The sequence below is a fragment of the Strix uralensis genome, chromosome 26, assembly GCF_047716275.1.
Source record: "Strix uralensis isolate ZFMK-TIS-50842 chromosome 26, bStrUra1, whole genome shotgun sequence".
NCBI lineage: Eukaryota > Metazoa > Chordata > Aves > Strigiformes > Strigidae > Strix > Strix uralensis.
The window spans coordinates 2358967-2378707 of NC_133997.1; the positions used below are offsets into that span (position 1 = coordinate 2358967).

Genomic DNA, 19741 nt, shown 5'->3' on the forward strand with positions numbered 1-19741 from the left:
ATCACCAGTCTTTTCCTGGATGGTCTTTTGCTCCAAGTTGCAGATCGGGAGCTGCTTGTTCTCAGATGAATTACAGTGAGGCTGTCTAAGAACCCTGGGAGCCTCCAGGGAGATGTAGTTCACAGTGGCAGTTCCTGCCATTGTTTTTTGGACTACATTTTTGAAAGATACCCAGTGCTGCCTTACAATAAGCAAACAAAACACAATTCATCTTTCTTCTGAAAAAGTGACTTGAATTGGATGTCCGGAACTTTGGCTGTGTTACCAGCAAAGCTGTGTGAATTGCAGTGACCAGCAAGTCCGTGCTGAATCTGTACCATCCCTGACCACTTAGCATGCTGCAAATCAAATTCAAGTGCTGCTGCTGCTTATCCAAGCTTTATACGTCTGTCAAGGGTTGATAGTTTACCAACAAGTTGATCTTAAACAGACAAAGAGATAAGCTTCAATGCTGAGGAAGCAAGACTCTGCCCCAGCTCTGGTTTCAGTAAGTTGTTCAAATTTTTGAAGCTTCTAGCAAGGTTTAGTGCTGCTGCTGAAGGGCATTATATTTGTCCACATTTAAACCTGGATTTTACTATTAGTTTGCTCAGTAAGAGAATACATGCATTTAAAATGTACTCAGCTAGCACAGCTCCAGCGATTAGCAACCAAAGAAAAAGGTACTAATTTGATGCAGCCATTAGACCCTCCATGCTGGAGTACTCCACTGGTCCAATTGTTGCGAAGTGCTGTGAAATGCCAGCTCCCAGCACTAGCAGGGCACGGAGTGAATGCTGGCAGCCTGCAGCAAACTGCTGTGTAGACTTTAGAGCAGTCCATCCCTCTTTAACTCAATACCCTCGACAGAAGATCAGCACAAGAGCAAAACTTCAAAAGGCCAGTGCCCATCAAAGCTTCTGTCTGCCCTTCAGACATGTGTGGAGGAACAGGCGGCCAGAAAGATTGGATAGAAGAGGAGATGCCAGGAGCTAAATGCAGCCTTGCTATCTTTCACCTTAATAGCGTGCCCAGAGGAATGGGAGGCCTGCCTGTCTGTAAGATACCAAAGGCTCACAGGGTTGTACTGTCTACTTTTTGGACAGTGCTAACCAGGATCTAAGGGGTTTTTTATAATTACACCACCTTCCTGGCCTCTGTCCCCCTTCATCCTGCTGGAATGGACAGTGGGCAGGCTGCTGCTCTTACAAGGAGAAAACGGGACTGGGCTTCGTATGGCTGAACCATTATCATTCCTCATACCACTGAGTCACCAGCCCAAATCTTTTGCAAAGCCTCATTTGTATCATTTTGAACATACTGGCAAATGAGCGCTTTAAGGATGATTTGTTTTTCCTTTCTGGTTTCAGGTCCTCAAAGCTGCTGCGTGCATTCTACATCCCTCTCCTCTCAGAACAGTACACATGGTATGCAAACTATACTATTCTGAAATCCCGGAGGTCGAAGCAAACCAGGAAAAAAATGGGAGGCTAGCAACACACCTGGGCAACAAAACCAAAAGCATCTGCTGACACTCTTGGACAGCTGCCTAAGCCATCTTCAGTTCCCTTTTTGAAAGACTGTGCTTGTAAGATTCACTAATAAAGATTTCCCATGAAGTGATTTCGCTCTGCAAGCTTCCAGCTGTAAAAAGGGTGCATCATCTGCTTTCAGTTCTCAGTGTCAGGTCTCTGCTCTGCCTACACAGAACATATTGGTAAGAAACCATTTGAAAATCCAGCAGCCACCTACAAATGTATTATCCCTGCTGCTCCCTGTGTTATTATCTGTTACACCAGAGAAGAGAAAAATGGAGAATAAAAAGGAATGACAGTCTGAGGTTCTGCTCCAGGTTGCAATCTGGCACTGGGAAAATCCAGCTCAGCTTCTCTCTTTCTCTCTCCTGTGCCCCCCCTCCACTGTCCCCAATCTGCTTAACTAGTGCTCACCTTCTCCTAGGGAATTTTTTCAGGTAACAACGTTTAGGAAAATTATTTTTTTATTAAAGAAAAATGAAGGGGAAAAGAGGAAAATATCTGCTGAGAGACAATTAACTGAAATGCACTGAATCTCAAGGAATGAAGTGGTATGCACCACAGAGAAACAGCCTAAAGTTGCTCTGTCCAGGAGACACTTTCAAGGATAAACCTGTGCTTTTGGGAGAAAAAAACCCAAACTTAGGAACTTAGGAATTGAGCCAATTATCTGTTTTAATGGGATCAGTGGTTTTATCTGTGAAAGCAAGGGTTTGTTTGGTATTTATAATATTTTTTTTAAAATACCTGTAACATCCTGTGAATTCTAGACTACAGCATCTTAAAATTTCTGGAAACAGCCAGAGAGGAGAAGGATTAATTATTTTATTTGCAGTTCTGTTTCCCATAATAGACAGTATGTGTTACATTGGTCCAATATGCTTCAGAGCGATGCTGTATTTATTATATCTCCATTTTAAAAACATGCAGTATCACAAGCTAGATGAAGGGAGCTGTTTTCACTCACATTCTTGGAGCTCTATGGGGATGGGATGGCATGAGATGGAGCAGAGAGGAAGTTCCTTTTGCAAAAAGGCTGCACAAGCTCCGTGCCCCATTGTGACTGTGGTTCGATTGGTCTGTGTATGCAGCGCCAGAGCAGGTGGATCAGGAAGCAGACTTGTATGTTTGGAAGCTGTTGGGATCCAAACAGAAAAGCACATGTCTCTGAGAATACATGTGTTGGTCCAGGTGCAGAATGCAGTGCTAGGCAGGTCTCTTGGCCAGTCTGCAGAGTACCAATGAGGCTGTAATCTAACATGATACTACTGGGACAAAGCAGGAGGAACTAGATGAGGAGCAAGGCATGGGCTGAATCATAAGAGCATCTCTAGAAACAGGGAAAGGTGTTCTGTGTCCCCTGCATTTCATTAAGGAGAAGTTTTTTTAATGGCATTGTGCTCTATTGGAAACACAGCTTATAAAGTGCAAAACGTGGCAAGAGCAAACTGTGCTGCTCCGTTGTGTGGATGATTACAGCATGGAGAATGCAGTTCTCTTCCATTGCACCCTCACTGTATGGAGGAGCAGTTTGGAGCTGAGACTCTAAATTCAAACTTTGAAGGCTTAGGGAACCATCTGTGGTGTCTAAATCTTGGCTCTCTTCAGAGAGATGGATTTCACCCTGTGCAAATACCACCCTTCGTAAGGTCAAATGTGGAGCTTCAAGGTTTTCAGCCAAGCAACTGGTGTTTTTGGTGAGTTGGTCTGGAAGATCAGAGTCACATTGCAGATCAGTGCTGTAGTGTCTGTGTTCATAGTATTCCTCCACCTCCTTTCAGCTGGCTCTACCCCTCATAAAAGTTCACATGTGTTGAACGGGGCTCTACAGTGCCAGTAAGTCAATACCAAAACTCTTGCCCGGCTTGTTGCCTCTCCCCTTGCTAATCCCTGACCTTAAATCAAATAAAGAAACAAATGCAGTTAAAGAACCAATTGCACCTCTTTCTGGTGCTGTTTGTGTGACTGTTCATGTTGTCATAGCCCGTAAGCTCTTGTTTAATATGAAAAGACAGTACAGTAAATATCCACTTTAAATGACTGTGGCTGGTCCACCTTCCTCTCTGGTTTGACTTGTGTTTTGGGGTGGTGGTGGGAGACTGATAACTTGAGAATAATTAGGAGTTATCAATGTTTTCCACAGGAATGTGGCAAATGTTTGGTTCCTGGCAGTAAACACAGGTGCAGCTAGAGGTAGTGGACAGCTAGACAGCGGACAGCATTGCGTTCCAGAGTTTCAAATCAAGGCAGGGACTCCATTTTGCTGCTTTCTATGCAAACAGGTGGAGTCAGTCCTGCTACCTGGAGAACATGCAGGCTAAAGAGATGAGGCAGAGAAAGGGAGGGTTGTTACTGTCATTGATGACAAGAGTAGATCACATTTTAATGCTGATTTCAGGGGGAACTTGGGAGTGTCTGCTGCAAAGATCTTGACCCAACAACTCATTTAAGGTCACGCATGGAGTCTGCCTACAAGTTGTTTCTCATCTAGTGTCTTTGACACAGAAAGAGTCTTCCTGGCAGCAGGTAAAGGAGCCAGGGCCTCTCTTCCTTTAGTCCCTGGCAATGCATAATTGTCATAGGTAGTGCTACTCAGCAGCCAGAATGTAGCATAGAGGCAATTTATCAATTCTAGCTGAGACCACTGGGAATGAGAAGGTAAAGTTGCTGTTAATGCTGTTTCTATCGTAAAGACTGAGCCATAGGTGAGATTTCTGATAGGAAATGCTAAAGCTCCCCTCATCTTTTCGTAATTCACAAGTCAGGACTGTTGCATCCTGTGCAGTGCTGAGATGAAGCAAAAAGCCATCAATAATGAGAAGATTACTAGTAATTAAACAGACTTGATGGAGTGAGCAGTACAAGTCCAAGGAGTATGTGCATCAGGGCCTGAGGAAGAGACTCCAAGAATTGCCCATCTGGCTCAGGTTTAGCTGGATGAAGGACCTTGCTTTTTGAATGCAGGTGTGGATGTAAAGAGGTTTGTGCCAAAAGGTGGAGCTACATCCAAAACAAAACATTTTTAAAGGCATTTTGTAGTTTGCTTTGTGGGTTTTGTTAGCAAGCTTGAGGGAGAGGCTTCTGATATTTTTTTTTTGGTTTTTGCTTTGACCCTAATTAAAGCAAATGTATGATCTCATTGTGAGGAGGCAGGTTTGGGACAGCTAATTTATGATCTCTATTTAAAAAAAAATGTCTTGTGGTTTGTGAGCTTGTGTGTAAAGGGTCAAGCCACAAATTGCTGATCTGCCTCAGCGGGATTCCCTGCCTAGAGTTGCCTTGGGCAGAGAGGGGTGTTGTGACCAAACCTGTTGGGTAGTACATGAGGATGGTGTAGGCAATCCACCTTTGTCTCCTTTCTGTCTTTGGAGGGAAGGGCTCTTCGTATTATTCTGGCTGTTTCTGGAAAAGAAGGTATCTAGATGGATTTCTACACTGCTGCTAGTGTCTGACCTGACACACTGACAGAAGCTGGTTTCTTGACAGAACCATAGATGGGCACAACCCTGCGGTCATGGCTATGGCTAGATCAGGTGTCTCACATGGAGCTGAGAGATGGCGCAAGACACTCGAAGCTGGTCAGAGAACGTACAGGGATTACAGTATTTCTAACCTCCTCTTTGCTGGCAGTATTTCTCCAGCTTTTAACTGAGGCTGAGAGCACTGCAGGTTGGACAAGTGCTGCTGTGAAATACCGGGACCCAGTAAATTTCGTCTTGTCTGAGCTCATCCAGCCTTTGCAAGACGGAGCACTGAGGTGGAGAGTCCCTGAGGAAGCGCCAGCAATGAGACAGACTGACACTCTCAGAAATAGGCTGAGGGAAGGCATGATTTCCACAGAACTACTTTTTCCTGCTTATCTGCTGCAGCAGGATTTAAGGTCCATTTCAGTTTTGCTCCTGCTTTTTCTGCCTTTTCCTGGGGTTCAGCTACAACCTGCTTCAAAGGCAGGCATAGGTGTAAACTGGTCATCTCCACCTAGGGTTCTGCCTGGGCTCAGGGGCCCTCAGAAGAGGCCCCTCCTGAACTCAGTCATGTTTCCAAAGATGTTCAATGCGAATTTTCTTTTTTGAAAGGAAAACAAAAAGGACTCTGCATCTCCACAGAGGTGATGCTTAAGCTTTCCTTGACTCAGGGCTTTTTCTTGTTCAAAGTTTTTTGTCTTCTGCAGGAAAATTATTTGAAGTAATGTACTCTCTCAGAAGCCAGGAGCTGAGAGTGTGTGAAGTAGAGGCCAAGGAGTTGAGGTGTGTGGAGCAGATACCTTGGACATGAGTAACAGTGAATAAAATGTTGAGGGCTGCAGGTAAGGCTGGGAAGGCTTCAGGCTGGCTTAGCTGGAAATGCCACAGGCCAGCTTTCGGGTGTGACTGGCAGATCTGCACAGGAGTTGGTTGTTCTAGGACAGGTTTATGGCATGTTGGCAGCTGGTCTGTCGTATCAGAGTGCAGCTGCTGTTTGACAACTCTTCTCTCCGTAGGAATGGGAAAGCACTTTCACTTGCCATGTTGCATTGCCAACACCCAGAAGATTTCTGTAAAGCATGGTGGGGTGACATTATTTCAAAAGCAGACTCTGCATCCTCTGAGTGATACTGAAGGGACTGGGCCAAAGTTTGGTACCTGGGACAGTGATGGTCAGTGTCAAATAACAACTACTGTTTCCCCTCCCCTATTCCCCTGCCTGTCTCTAGTGAGCCTAATGCCCAGACAGTTCTCCGTTGTGGCCTTACTGGTAACAGCTTTTTCCTTGGTACTTGTACTAACCTCAGAAGCAGGGACTATCTTAGTATTTGAGTCCACCTCACGTCCAACAAAAGGTATGGAGTTACTAGGTTGTGTGTTTATTTTGTTGCTGTAAGAAGGGCTCAAAGTAGCAGTGGAGGGAGGCCCTGGTAGTGAAATTCTGTGGTTTTGAGTTCCTAGCTCTTCAGGCACTGCTGGAGGAAAGAGCTGTGAATTTCCTTCTCTTCCAGCATCTGTCAGAACCTGAGCATCATCTCAGCCCTGCTGAGATTCAGTGCATGTCCCAGTGAATAACTGAACATCTCTGTCTGCTTGGCTGGGAGAGGTACTAATGAGGCCCCATCTGTCTGCTCTGCAAACTCCAGCTGTGTCTGCTAAGCAGCAAAAAAAGGTCAGGGTGGATGTGCAGGGTGAGAAAGCATCATAGCCTAGCAGGACTCTTGATCAATGCCTTCCTGCCCAGTTCTTCATCCAGAGGGTAGCTGCTGTGCAGGACTGTAGAGCTACAACCAGGACTGGACAGAGGTGCATTTTGTTGTGGGATCAATGAAGAGGGTCTGAGGCTGGATGTAGAGGCAGAGACTCCCTCACCTCCCCCAGACAAGTGCATATGATTGGGTGCCTGACTAGACTAGAGAGCCGGGAGCCTGGGTTCTCCTGCAATTCTGTCACTCACTCGTCCTGTAACTCCATGAATCCTGCTTGGGAGGTAAATTACTGGGTGAATGTTCAAACATGATTGACAAAACAGGCTTCAGACAACTTTTTCTAGAAAAGGCAAGTTTCTTTGTGTTCTACCCAGCACAGAGAAGGCTGCTCTGGCCTTCTCTGGTTTCTGATAGTTCCTGTGACCTTGTAGCACTTGCCCTGCCTGGAGTGAGCAAAGAGGCATTCTCTGGGCAGTTTCCTCTGTTCTGTGTTGAAATGGGCTGTTTGGGAAAACTGTCTCTCTAGCAGGGTGGAGAGCTGATCCTGCAATTGCTCTGCCCCAGAACATGCTGTCCAGGTGCTACCCTGTGCTGCAGAGCCCAGCCCTGTTTTCTCCCTCCTACAAAGAGGAGGCTGTTTTGACCTTTCCTGTTTTTAATTCTCCCCTCCTACTTGTCTGGGGAAGCTGCACTTTCAGTACATTGTATTGAGTCAGCAAGAAACAACAACAGGGCCACTGGATGTGGTTTTGTGGTGAATTCATAAGCAGTTGCCCCTATTACCAGGTCTGGTTTGAGACCAGGCCAGTGACCAAGCCATAGTAGAGGCAGTCTGCAGACTTGGGTTTTCACCTTGATTTTGGGGACAGGTAGCTTGCCACATCCCTGACGTTCTTTCCACTGCTGCAGAATCTTTGAGGCAGGTGCAGTCCTTGCCTGCATTTCACAGTGCATTGCATCATGGGTTCTTGGACTCTGCTTAGTGCTGCTGCAGGTGTGAGCAACCAAAGCGTCAAAGCAAGAGGTGCAATTATCAGGCTCCTTGGCTTCTTACCTTGCTGTTTCAAGACAGTGAGTGGGTGGTTGGCTTTCCCTGGGAGGAGGCTTTTATACTTCTTCTGCACAGCCAGGTTTGCTCCAGCATCTCTGCTGGCTCTGACTGCACCTCTGAAGAGACAGAACCTGCTGGTACCCTGCTGGCTTGAACCCACTGCAGCTGGATTCAGGCCCTCCTCTAACTCACAGCTCCTCGGGAATATGCTCTGGGGACAGGCAGGAGCTTTCCAGCAGCTTTATGCAATGCTGTCTGAATCACGCAATAAACAAGTCCAAACCCTATTATTAGACTTTGGAAACTGCTGCCTTAGAGACAGGTTTGCTTATAAATATCCATTATTTTCTCTCTGGCTCTTCACTAGGGAAGCTGGCAAGAAAAATGGATCTCTGCTTCACCAGAATTTGTCTGTCCCTGATGCTGTTGTTGCTTCTTCCCACCTGAGCTCATCTTCCTCGCTCTTCCAGCCTCCCAAGTTCTAGCTGTGCTAATGAGACATCCACTCCAATGTCAGCAGGGTGACAAATGCCAGCTATTTTGGAAGGGGACGGGAAAACACAAGTAGTAAGCAACTGGGCAGAGCGCTTGCCACAGTCACTGCAGTGTGTAGGTATGCAAGGCAGCTGCTTTGGTGGCTAAAGTAGAAGTACTGGGTCCAACAGCAAATGCATGACTGTGAGAAAGCCCCGATGGCTCATGAAACATGGATGACAGCACTTCCTTTCTCTGCCTTGTTTGAGGAGGGACAGATTTAAGGCTTGCCAAAAGTCAGTGGAAATGCCAACTTCAACAAGCTTTGCAGCAGGCCTCTGGATTGCACAGGCTGTCTTGTAACATGTGAATACATCTGGCCTAACAGGACTGCTGTCACATTCAAGGCTGTTAGCTTTCCCATCCAAATGAAATAGCAGTCTTCTCCCGATGCCAAATCTACCCAGCAGAAACTCCCCCAACCCTCCTGCCTGCCTGTGCTACTGCTCTCTCAGTTGTTTGGGATGAGTATTTTTAGCTGTGGGGTGCTTTATCTTCCCTTGCAAAGCTGATTTTGTATTTTGTGCGCACAGTATTTGCTCCAGGGAATTGGGTTCAGCTTTCTGTCAGAACCCAGGGCTCCTCTTCTTATCTACACTTGTTAGGTAATACCTCTGCTGTACATAAAACCCCCAAAGCTGCTCAGACTGCACCCTGTGTTATTGTCTGTATAAACTGGGGCAGGCACAGAATAGCCAGGACATGCGCTAGGCTTGGAGAAGGGATAAAGGAGGTATTTTTTTAAAAATTAAAACGGCCAGCTACCCTCCAGTGAATGTTGCTGTTAAGGGTGTGGGGAGGGCTTGTGTGGGAGCTAAAAATCTCAAAAACATTTCTCATTCTTTCTCTAGGTGTCTGCCTTGCAGCCCTGTGTGATCTCTGTTTCTTCTAGCTAAGCCTGGCAAAACAGGACAGCCTACCAGGTCAGGCAGTAGACTGCAGTGCAAACGCAGCACTTGTCGTGTCACCATGCTCCCAACACCCTGCAGCTTGCTTTGCAAACAGCCGGAGCCAGTGTCTGGTGCTGCATCCCTGGTGCAGTGAGGAGGTGATAGGGAAGAGACAATATTGCATGTCTCCGGTTGGCCACCTGTGCATCTGTTTGCTGGGGCCCCCTTTCCAGATATCTTCTTTGCTTGCAGATGTCTCTTTCTCAGGGGAGTGTTCAGAGAACTCACAGTCCTCTTTGACACAGGGATGGATGCAGAGGGTAATGGGTAGTATCTTTAAGGAGATAGGATGCTCAGATCACTCTGCAAGTGACACCCGGGAGATATAGAGAGAAGTGTGTACAGCTCTCTGGCCTAAGCCAGTTATACAGCGTCCCAAGCAGAAACTAATGGCTTCTATGAAGGAGAGTGATGCAGGGCTATAAATCTCTGCCTCAGGCTTGCTGGTGAATTCCAGGGAGTGAAAGAACAAAGGGAGGATGGGTGTAGGGTGTAGCATTGGGAAGAGGCTTTTGTAGTTTTTCAGCCAGGTATATACAGTGAGGGTGGTGTAAGGCATAGAGACTGTAGGGGAGACACGAGAGGACAGGAGGTGGAACCATGTGGAAGCAGAGGTGTGCTTGTATGAAGAAATTATGTTGGCTGAGGCACGTCATGGTTTAACCCCAGACAGTAACTAAGCACCATGCAGCTGCTCACTCACTCCTCCCCTCCCCCTGGTGGGATGGGGAGGAGGAGAGTTTTTTAAAAAAAGTAAAACTTGTGGGTTGAGATAAGAACAGTTTAATAATTGTAATAAAAGAAAATAATAATACTAGTAGTAATGAAAAGGAAGATAGAAAAAGAGAGAGAAACCCCCCCCAAAAGACAAGTGATGCACAATACAGTTGCTCACCATCCACTGACCAATGCCCAGACAGTCCCTGAGCAGCGACCAGCCCCTCCCAGTCAAGTCCCCCCAGTTTATGTACTGAGTGTGACGTCCTATGGTATGGAATATTCCTTTGGTCAGCTGTCTTGGCTATGCTCCCTCCCCAGGTTCTTGTGGAGCTCCTCACTGGCAGAGCATGGGAAAGTGAAAAATCCTTGACTTAGGATAAGCACTGCTTTGCAACAACTAAAACATCAGTGTGTTATCAACACTATTCTCATACTAAATTAAAAACACAGCACTGTAGCAGCTACTAGGAAGAAAATGAACTCTATCCCAGCTGAAACCAGGACAGGCATCAGAGGGAAAGATTTGGAGGACCTGCCCCACAAGAAACATACTCATTTCCTTTCAGCTTCCAACTGTTTTTGTGATCCTTCAGCTTTTCTTGCTTTCCTTACAGCATCCTCTGCAGGCTGGTCATCAGTGGTGGCAGCTCTAGAAGATAGGGACTTCAGTTTGCAAATGGAGAGCTTGCTTCTTCAGTTCTGTTAAGCTGATCTGCCTTTGGAGGCCGTGGCCGACAGAAGCTCATATAAGGGAGCGGGATCACAGCAAACAGCTGGGAATCTCTGTTTTAAGCCCCGGTTCCTCCCTTCCAGGCCCAAGGCACTGGTCCCTCCCTGGTGGGAACCATGCTGAGTTTCACCCCACTCCGGCTGGGAAACGCTTCTCCAGCTGGTTCTTCAGGCCCCCAGGAGAGGGCATTGTGCTCCATGAGAAGTGGGGAGTGATGAGGTCTTCAGGGCTGCCTGCCGGGCTGAAAGTCTTGGGGATGGGGTGGGAAATTGGAGGTTTTTGCTACAGGGAAGGCCTTGGGTTTCAGGACTGCAACCTTGCAGTTGTGTGGCAAGGCTGACCTTGCTGGGATCTCACTGGGAGGTGGGGAGGAGGTCAGTGGCTGATGTCTGAGTGTTTCCCCTCCAGAGGGGCAAATTATAACAGAGCTCCCTTCCCCTGTGCTCTGAGGGCTTGCTCCCAACCTTCAGCACCTTTGTGCTCTGACCTGAGGAGTCATCACAGGAGGGTGCAAGATGCTCCTGGAGAGGCTCAGCCAGCAGCTGGGCCCTGGTGCTGTGTGGAGACAGGGCTGTGGTCAGTGCTTCAGCTTTCCCGAACATGCTGTTCCTCCTTGTTGTTTCAGTAGCTTCTGTATAGTCTGTCTGTGAGGACCTCAGGTTGTAATACAGCTAGCTTGTGTGTGTGTGTCTGAGCATCCCACCGAACGGTCACTCAGGTCGTCTGGTCCATCACAGGAATGCATCTCTGGCCTTAGTCAGTCAAGGTAAGTAAGCATTGTGCTGCCTGCTGTGTGGGGCAGTCTGAACCCAGCCTGCACCTGGCATGCATGAGGCTAGAGGGCTGCAGACTTCTCAGCTTCAAATCCTGGGTGCTGGACTGAGAGCAGAGTGCCCTGCCTGAAATCCTGCAGTCAGTGGAAAAGTTTTGAGCATATTCCTGTGCATGTTTCAATTCCTGTGCAAATTGGACTGCTGCCCGTCTGGGGTAGAGCCTCCTGCAGTGCCTATGGAGTGTGTGGTGTGCTTTCCAGATTTCTACAGACATTTAAAGCTACACACTATTGATAGTACAACCAGGCAGGGTGGGAGATGGAGGTGCTGAACAGGCAGGGAGTGAGGAAACTTGATGCCACCCCACCATGCTGAGAGTTTCCCTTTTCCCTTGCTCAGGGATTGCTGATGGTCCCTTTGCTACTGTGCACAAGAAATGAGAAGCAAAGCAAGTCCCTTCCCATTCTTAAAGCAGCCCAGAAAACTTTCCTGCCTAATTGGGATTATTTCTGGATCTCATTTTCTCTGGAGAGTTGACACTTATTGACAGATAATCCATGTCTGTAAGGAAAACTAATGATTAATTGCTTCCTTTTGGTTAGGCTCCCCATCCTCAGTCTTGCAGCATTTGCTAACAAGTATATTATCTTTCTGGCAGTCCAAAATAAATAGTTTTCCTAATGTACGAGCTTCTGGAGAATCCAAGCCTATAGTTGTCTTTCCCAGCAATAGCAGGCCTGGAAACAGGAGTCATTGTGAAGGAATAGATGCAATCCTCATTCACTTTTTTGGCCTCAGGTGAGAGGGAACTTAGGGAAGAAATGGGTGGTCTGATTTCTACATTTTGTGAGAATGTAGAGAACAAGGCAGAACTGCTAACTGTAGGACCTTTTTTTTGACATCATAAAAACTCCCTGGAATTTTGGCCACGGCATATATTCCATGGTATTCAGGCAGGGAGGTATTTTCTCCTAAACACAGGGAAAGAAAAGATTACAGGGTGCTCGCCAACAGACTCGGAGTTAATGGGAACGCCTTTTAAATGTCAATTGTGGTCTAACATGCTTGCTGCATTAATGATTTACAGGAATAGCAGTGTGTGTGTGTGTGTGTGAGCTTTCATTGTGAGAGTGGCTGCGATGTCTGTGAGAGTCAGATGACTCTAGAGCTGTGTTACAACCCCCAAAAGCCTTCTTTTTTCTTTGGCTGGCTGGCAGTCACCACGTACGATGCTCCAATTACACTAGTAAAGGCCCGTGCATGAGAAGGACTGTGAATGTTAGTGTTTTTTACTGGTGAGTTCATAGATGCATTTTTGTGGACTTTATACCTAACAGTGGGGTGATGAAAACTGTTGATGTGCTTTTTTGCTTGGTCTTTATGCCCTAAATAGCTTTGTCCTGTTCTCCATCAGCTGACTGAAATGCTGATGGTGCTTGGACAGCAAATACTGCTAAGGAACGCTGGTGCAGGCAAAAGCTGAGTTGTTCAACCTCTTGAAAGAACTCCTTGACAAAAGAGGGCAAACCAGTGTCCAACATCTTCCCAAGAGGAGCTGGGTTTAGTTTCCTGCTCTGCTGGAGCACTTGCTGTTTCTGGCCATCTGTTCTAACTCCATGGCCATCCTTCTCAGCTGGGGCAGGGAGGTGTGCAGAGAACTCAGCCCTGCTTACCCTTAGTGTCATGTGAATTCCTTGTATGTTTTTAGCTTACTCTCTAGAGGCTGCAGATGGGCTCTGGGACTGCTTTGCTCATGAACAGAGTCATTGTGCACATCAGCCATCCAGTACCACCTTCTAGAAATATTTGCTAAGAAACTTGTAGTGTTTTGTAAGCCCAGTGTTCTTGTTAACTGGTGAGGGCTCCTCCTCTGTGCCAAAACTGCCCTCACTGAAAAGGAGGATGAGCTGGCTTTTTCCATTTAACCAGTCAATATTTACTCTTCCAGGCAAGCTGTTAAAATGCTGTTGCTCTCTTGTTTTGGTATTTGTTTCTCCTGTCTTGCTGGAATATTGCCCCAGAGTCTCCCACACTGGCAGCTCTTGTTTGTGTAGCAATGACATGTGGGCGTTCATAGAAGACAAGGTTGTGGGAGCCTTCCAATGATTGCCAGGTCATGTTTTCATTTTCTGTTCTGAGTGTGGAGTGTGTTTCAGCCCATCTGCTTCAAGAAAGCCTGGAGTTTGAGAAGAGAAAGCCACAGGATCATTTATTCAATCCCAAGGTGAAATTTTCTTTCCGTTAAAATCCATGAGAAAACTCCTGTTGACTTTAGTGGAATTTATTTGCATCCTCTCTTATCAGGACAAAAGCATCCCAGATCTGGTTTTGGCAATTCTCACCTCACCAATTTCCTGTCTGCTTTTTTGTGCTGTATCACTGCATCCTGGGCCTGCAGCCCTGGTGTTCCCCTGCACCTCCAAGGCAGCACCCTGAAATGATGACTGAACACATAGTAAAAAGTGAGACATTATCACCCTGGTGAGAATGAGGGGTCAGCCTGTGTCAGGGGCATCAGGAAAGCCCTGTCTTCCCTGTCCTGGAGTGCAGGTGGCTTGTCCCTCAGGCCTTTTGCCGAGTTCTGTTCAGCCAAGGCAAGAGTTATGAAGACAGTTCCACCTTAGACTGATAGAAATTAAGCTGGCACTCCTCTTCCATCACCCTTGTCCTAAGAATTATAACATGGTTTTAATCTGTAGTCTTAATGTGATTTTGTATTTGCTAGATGCAAGGATACATGGCACTGAAAGCATGTACAACTTCCATATGGTGATAAATCTCAACCTAAAGCTCAGTGCCACAGATCCATAATTCTCCCACGCTGACCTGTTCGTGGCAGGATACTGGGGCATTCCTTTTCAAAACCCCAGGGCACACGTGTGTTTAAATGACATTTATGAAAGCTGTTTATCTGTTGACGCTTCTCCTACAGAAAGGGAAGGAGTCTTCCTGGTATAGAAAGGGAGCAGAGATGCCCTAAATTAAGAAAAACTCTTTTGAACATGTCTGAACAGATCACTGCAGACACATTTCCACTCTGACACAGTGTTTCTGGCAGTTGTCATGTAAACCAGCTCCCGTACACAAATCATGTATGGAGTTAGCAAAGTGTTGCACCTGTATTTGCTGCGACAGAGTGGTTAGGACAGTTCTGGAATAGGCAGCTCACAGATGCACCGGAGGGATCAGTGCTGGCTGCATTTTTTTATGCCTTCAAGTCCTTTGCATGTGTGCTGTAACCATGCTAAATTGGGCTCTGGTGATGACAGTTACATTACTTACTTGAAGTGTAAAGGTAACAAGGGGATGCTGTCTAGCTACAGCTTTTTTGGGAGTTCTGATAGACAACCTTGGCCAAAGCCCTGTTTTAATGGACTTTTTTGTGTGTGCATTGCTTGGATATAGGTTGTGTGTAACGTTAGCTGGAACTCTGTCACTGCAAGTCCTTGGTCTAGCAGTCCTCACTTTATTTTCAATTATTGTGACAATATCCTTATTACTGCAATTTCCTATAATCCCCAAGCGTATTTTTTAAAGAGAGGAATTACATTTGCTGCCCTACCTTTCAGTGCACTTGCTGTTGCCTTTTGGGTTTGCTAACAAGAAGCTTGAAGATCTTCACCATGCAAATGATTTAGTTTGTCAAAGTTATTTGGCTCCAGTAAGAAACTTTTCTCCTCCGCTAGTATGGGAAGGCAGCATGGTCCTTAATTGCATTCTGCAACTGAGCCAAGAGAAATCTATCTTTATGCCCCTGGAGCTGAAGCCAAAAAAATACCCCCCACTGGTCCCTCATGCTTTGCAACTCCTCACTGAGTGAGCCTGTTTCCAAGTGCTTGTCTCTCCTGAGATTTATAACCACTGGGATAGTTAGCTTGATGGAGAAGATTTAAAGCTCTTGTGTGCAGGAGAGCTCCACATTGGTTTGAAGGGTGATTTGCACTAGTTTATCTGCGTTTAAAAGTCCACGTAGACAAGACTGGAAAGAGTTCTAGTGAGAGAGGAAGAGCCTGCCCTGAACAGTTCTTGAAACCGTATCTCACTGGTGTGCATTATGTCTGTGTTGGTGACTAGATACAAGCCTCTGGCTTGTGATTAAAGGCACTAAACTCACTCAGGTCTAGAGTTTAAAATACAACTTTCCTCCTATGATACCAGCTGTAAGTTTAAGTCCACATCATCACCTCTTATCTGTCTGAATGTGCGGTAGCAATGGCATTCTTCCTTGTGATTGAGTATGAAAGCCTGACCGGAGATGGTTCTGCCTCCCTGATCATTGCAGCTCCAGTGGACTCCCCAGAGCGTCCTCTACAAAGTCACTTCAGTGCATCAGTCACCTCCCATTCTGTCCTCCAGACTCCACTATGCTGTAAGGTCAAAAAACCTGTCCAGTGTTGTTGTGCTAACCAGCAGGGCTCCTTGTCCTTTGGCCAGTCTCATTGTCTATCCCCAGCTGCTGTCTCTGGCCTCAGGACAACTGTGCCTTAGTTCTGTGTCTGTGTGGGGCTAACAGTTCTGGGATGGCCCTGCCTAAGAACTGTGAAAGTAGAAATAATTCGTAAAACAGATGTTCACTTGCTGGTACCTCTTGATACCAGCTGGATTAATCTCTCTTGGTAATTATTTGCTCAATTAATACCAATTTTAGTTTGGTTGGCTTCTCTCTCCCCTTCTGTCCTTTGCACTTTTAAGTATTTTGAGAAGTTTATTCCAAATCAGTTTCATAAATTCTTACCCTTTGCTGATGGAGTAAAAAGTACAAGCTGCACAGGTTGGAGAGTGGGGAGAATAAATCCTAGGAAGCCTTGAAGAGAGTTCTAGAAACTGTGTGGAAAATGGTGGAACCTTTTCAGGTACTATTTATACCCTTGCAGCAGAGGGAGGGGATTAAAACTCATCCAGCCCCAAATACAGGTTGTCATGGTTCTGTCTTTCAGTAGTGCAACTGGGAATATGGTTCCCTAAATGTATCAGAGTATTGAAGCCCCAGTTAGACTGAATTTTAAGAACACGATGTGGTCCATTTGCAGCAGCTGTGGGGCAAAGTGAAATGGGCATTATTTGTGCAGCTGTGGAGTACACAGTTCTCCTCTTGCACAACTTCTGTTGCTTTGACTGCGTTATTCCAGAGAGCTTGTATACCACAGCACTTGGGAGCAATTTCACAAGCTCGAAATTCAGCCTCCAGTGCCTGCTTCCCTGCAGCTTCCCTGGCAACATGAGGCAGATTGATTGGAGGGAAATGGATTCTCCAGCTCTTACACGTGTATGGTGTTAGGTAATAACTGAAGAAATGCTGTGGCATGTTTTTCTTGAAGGGAGACTTTTGGATGGTTACATTCCTTTGACCGATGATAATTTACAAAGCTTAAGTGGATTTTTTCAGGTGATTCTAGGTTGACTTGGTGTGTGATTAATGAGCAATTATGAGTAGATATAAATAATGGTGGATTTAAGTATGTATAGATGCTATAATTAAAAACTATTATAATATTTATTAATGTTTAATTATAGATGGCAAAGGTTGCTATATAATTCTGTAGGACTTGACTGATATTCTTTTGGAGGGAGCAGCTCCTCTGTTTAATTACAGCAGTGTCTAGGGAGTAAAACCCTGCCCAGACCACTGTTGGTCTCAATGTGTGATCTCAGCAGCTGGAGCCTAGTTAGCTTGCTGGGAAGTGCCTGTCTTTCATGATGGTTTCTTTCTGTAAGTACATGAGGTGTCTTCCCAAACAGAAAGGCAGCATGACCCCATAACAGGGCAGTGTGGACATAAAAGGTTGTCTTAGAGCCTCTTTGCTCATAGCATCTAGGACATCCTCATGGAAGTAGGTGCTATGTGCTCTAAGTAACATGTTGGACCTGGTCCTAAATGAAACACTGTCTTCAAAAGTGAAATAAGCCAGTAAAGGTGGAGTGATGGGTAGAGGAGATCAGTAAGAGTCTGGTTAGTAAAGGCAGAAAATCTCTAATGTGATGGGTGCTTTATTCAGGCTGTGTGAATTGAGGTTGCTAGTTCTCTTACCTCTAGATGGAGAGAAGAGCTCAGGATCTTCTAACCCTGTTACATTTCTCATTTCACATGACAGGAAGGATGGGTTTTGCAGTTAAACCTGCATCTTTGAGCCTCAAGATCATGTTACCAATCCTATTGCTGACAAAACTGGTGACAAACCATGCCAAATGGAGAAAACGCTTTCTTTGCAAGAAAGGTTGAAATAGAATTTTTTCATGTTTGCAAAGCTCTTTGCACTGTTGGCTAGCAAGCAGAGTTTCAGTTTCTAGCACTAGCTCCTTTTCAAAGGTGGTTTCCAGCATGTTGGCTGGAGGGGAGGCATCTGATACTTCAACATCAGCAGGAAAACACAGCTCAGATGGGGCCAAACTACAGTAAATGGAATGGGGCCTTGTGTGTATGATATGTGCCTCCCTGAATGCTGGCATGTACCTATTGAGAGCTCCTGGCATCTCCTGCCTCTGGGATCTTGGCCAGAAGTGCACTTTGTATGAGATACAGCACAGGAGACATGGAGATTAGCAGCTTTCAGCTAGGTGCTTCCTTTAGCAGTCAGGCTTCCCCAGATACGTAAAAACTTGTTACTGATAAAAGAAGTAGGTAATTGCCTAATCCAGAGGGGAGAAAAGGTCAGGAAAGCAATGTGAAGAGAAATTGTTACTGTCTTTGGGAGGGAAGCTGAGCCACAAAATGCCATGGCTCCAGCAAGCATAGTGGCAAAAATTAGTAATTAAGTGCTTGTCTCTTGAGTCCCTGGAGCTTTCTTGGATGAGGCCATGCTCTGTCCTGTTGAATGCAACATCCTGCCTTACAAAGGAGTGGCAGCAAGGGGACTGAACACTGCTTGCATGGGAGATGATTTACTGACTGCAGATGGTTAAGTACCATGGGGGAAAGACAGACTGTATTTAGGTGGTTGCAGTAGTCGAGGAAGCAGGACTACAGGAAAGATTCCCTGCTGCTCCAGAATGCCTCTCCCTGCTTTCTTTGGGCTGCTGGGTCTCCATATGAGGCTCCAATTCTCTCCATGTTTTCGTATTGCTGATTGTCTCTAAAAGTTGGCGTCTCTAAAGTCTTTTTGGAAGGAGACAATCCTAGGTGCTGCAATCTATTTCCTAGATGCAAAACTATGTAAGGAAGGCACATGTATTTATTTGCCTGTGTGCCAGCATCAATTATTTGTGAATGACAGAGCACCACACCTTCTGAAGGGACCAGGAACTGCAGGAAAACTGAGCTCCCATGCCCTTTTAGTAAGGACACCCCTTGTAACGCTTTTTTTCCACAGCACCTGCCAGAGCAGAGGCTTTGGTGGGGCAGCTGAGTGCTCCTATGGCATAAACATGCAGCTGTAACATTGCAGCAGAACCGCTGGGCCCCAGGCTGCTGCAGCTGTGTCCTCCTGGCAGCTGTAATTTGCCGGTACAATGCTGTATTGTCAGACATCAGGTCCTAAAACTGTGAGATCCCCAGATGGGAAGTCGTCAGGTGAGGGCTTCAGCTCAAACACTCCTATGCTGGGGAAATAGGAAAGCCTGTACTACTAAACAGGTTGGAGAAAACTGGCTTTCACCTCCCTGCGGTTGCAAACATGCCCTGGGTTTCAGCACAGGCTCTCCAGGGACACAACAAATTCTCCCTACAAGGAAGATCTTTCCTGAACTGCTGGGCTCCCAAAGACGAACCTGAAAAGCTTCTTTAGAGCCCTTCATAATAATGCATTTGGCCTGGGAGCAGCTCCTGAGTTCAGCAGAGATTATGGTTGTGTTATTCTTATTGGAGTTTTGTTGTTTTACTGTAGCAATAACTATTATCAAATAGGAAGGCTGAGCAAACAGACTCCCTGTTTTAAGTAGATGCTGATATGTTCAGTACTCACAATCCACAAAGCAACACAGAAAACGTGTTGCTGGGCCCCATCAGATGTTCTCCTGGCTTGTAAAAGTTCAGCTTTTTATAGTAAAAAATTACATTCTGAAGGGTTAGGCAGGCAGGCAAGCAAGGGAGAGTGTATGACTTGCAAAGCAGCTGCCAAAGTTTGATTGGAACGTTGATGCATGAATTTATAAGAAAACATGAGCTCATTCCTGGGGAATCTAATAACATGAAGGGCCAGACTGAACCAGCCAAAACGTGATTTTCATGGTACCCTGTTAACCATGGGCCTGACCCAGAGATCCCTGAAGGTTTTTTGTTTGCTGCGGTGCATCCTCCCTTAGATGTGTCTCTAAGGGGATCCAGGAGATGTTTAATTTCTTGAATGTGAGAGAAATGTAA

General features: G+C 46.0%; 1 protein-coding gene across 7 annotated transcripts in view; it reads left to right on the forward strand.

Annotated features, from left to right (window-relative positions):
* Window positions 1-19741, forward strand: part of ALG9 (ALG9 alpha-1,2-mannosyltransferase) — a 126349-nt gene that overhangs the window by 29902 nt on the left and 76706 nt on the right. For 2 of the 7 annotated variants that reach the window (XM_074894947.1, XM_074894948.1), the window contains one exon: window positions 1350-1818. The exons of 4 other annotated variants lie outside the window; for them this stretch is intronic. In XM_074894947.1, coding sequence (XP_074751048.1) covers window positions 1350-1473 — 124 coding nt within the window. In that variant the 3' untranslated portion in view covers window positions 1474-1818. Of the gene's footprint in view, window positions 1-1349; window positions 1819-19741 lie in introns of those variants that run through there. One more of the 7 variants, XR_012632289.1, reaches the window with a different exon arrangement.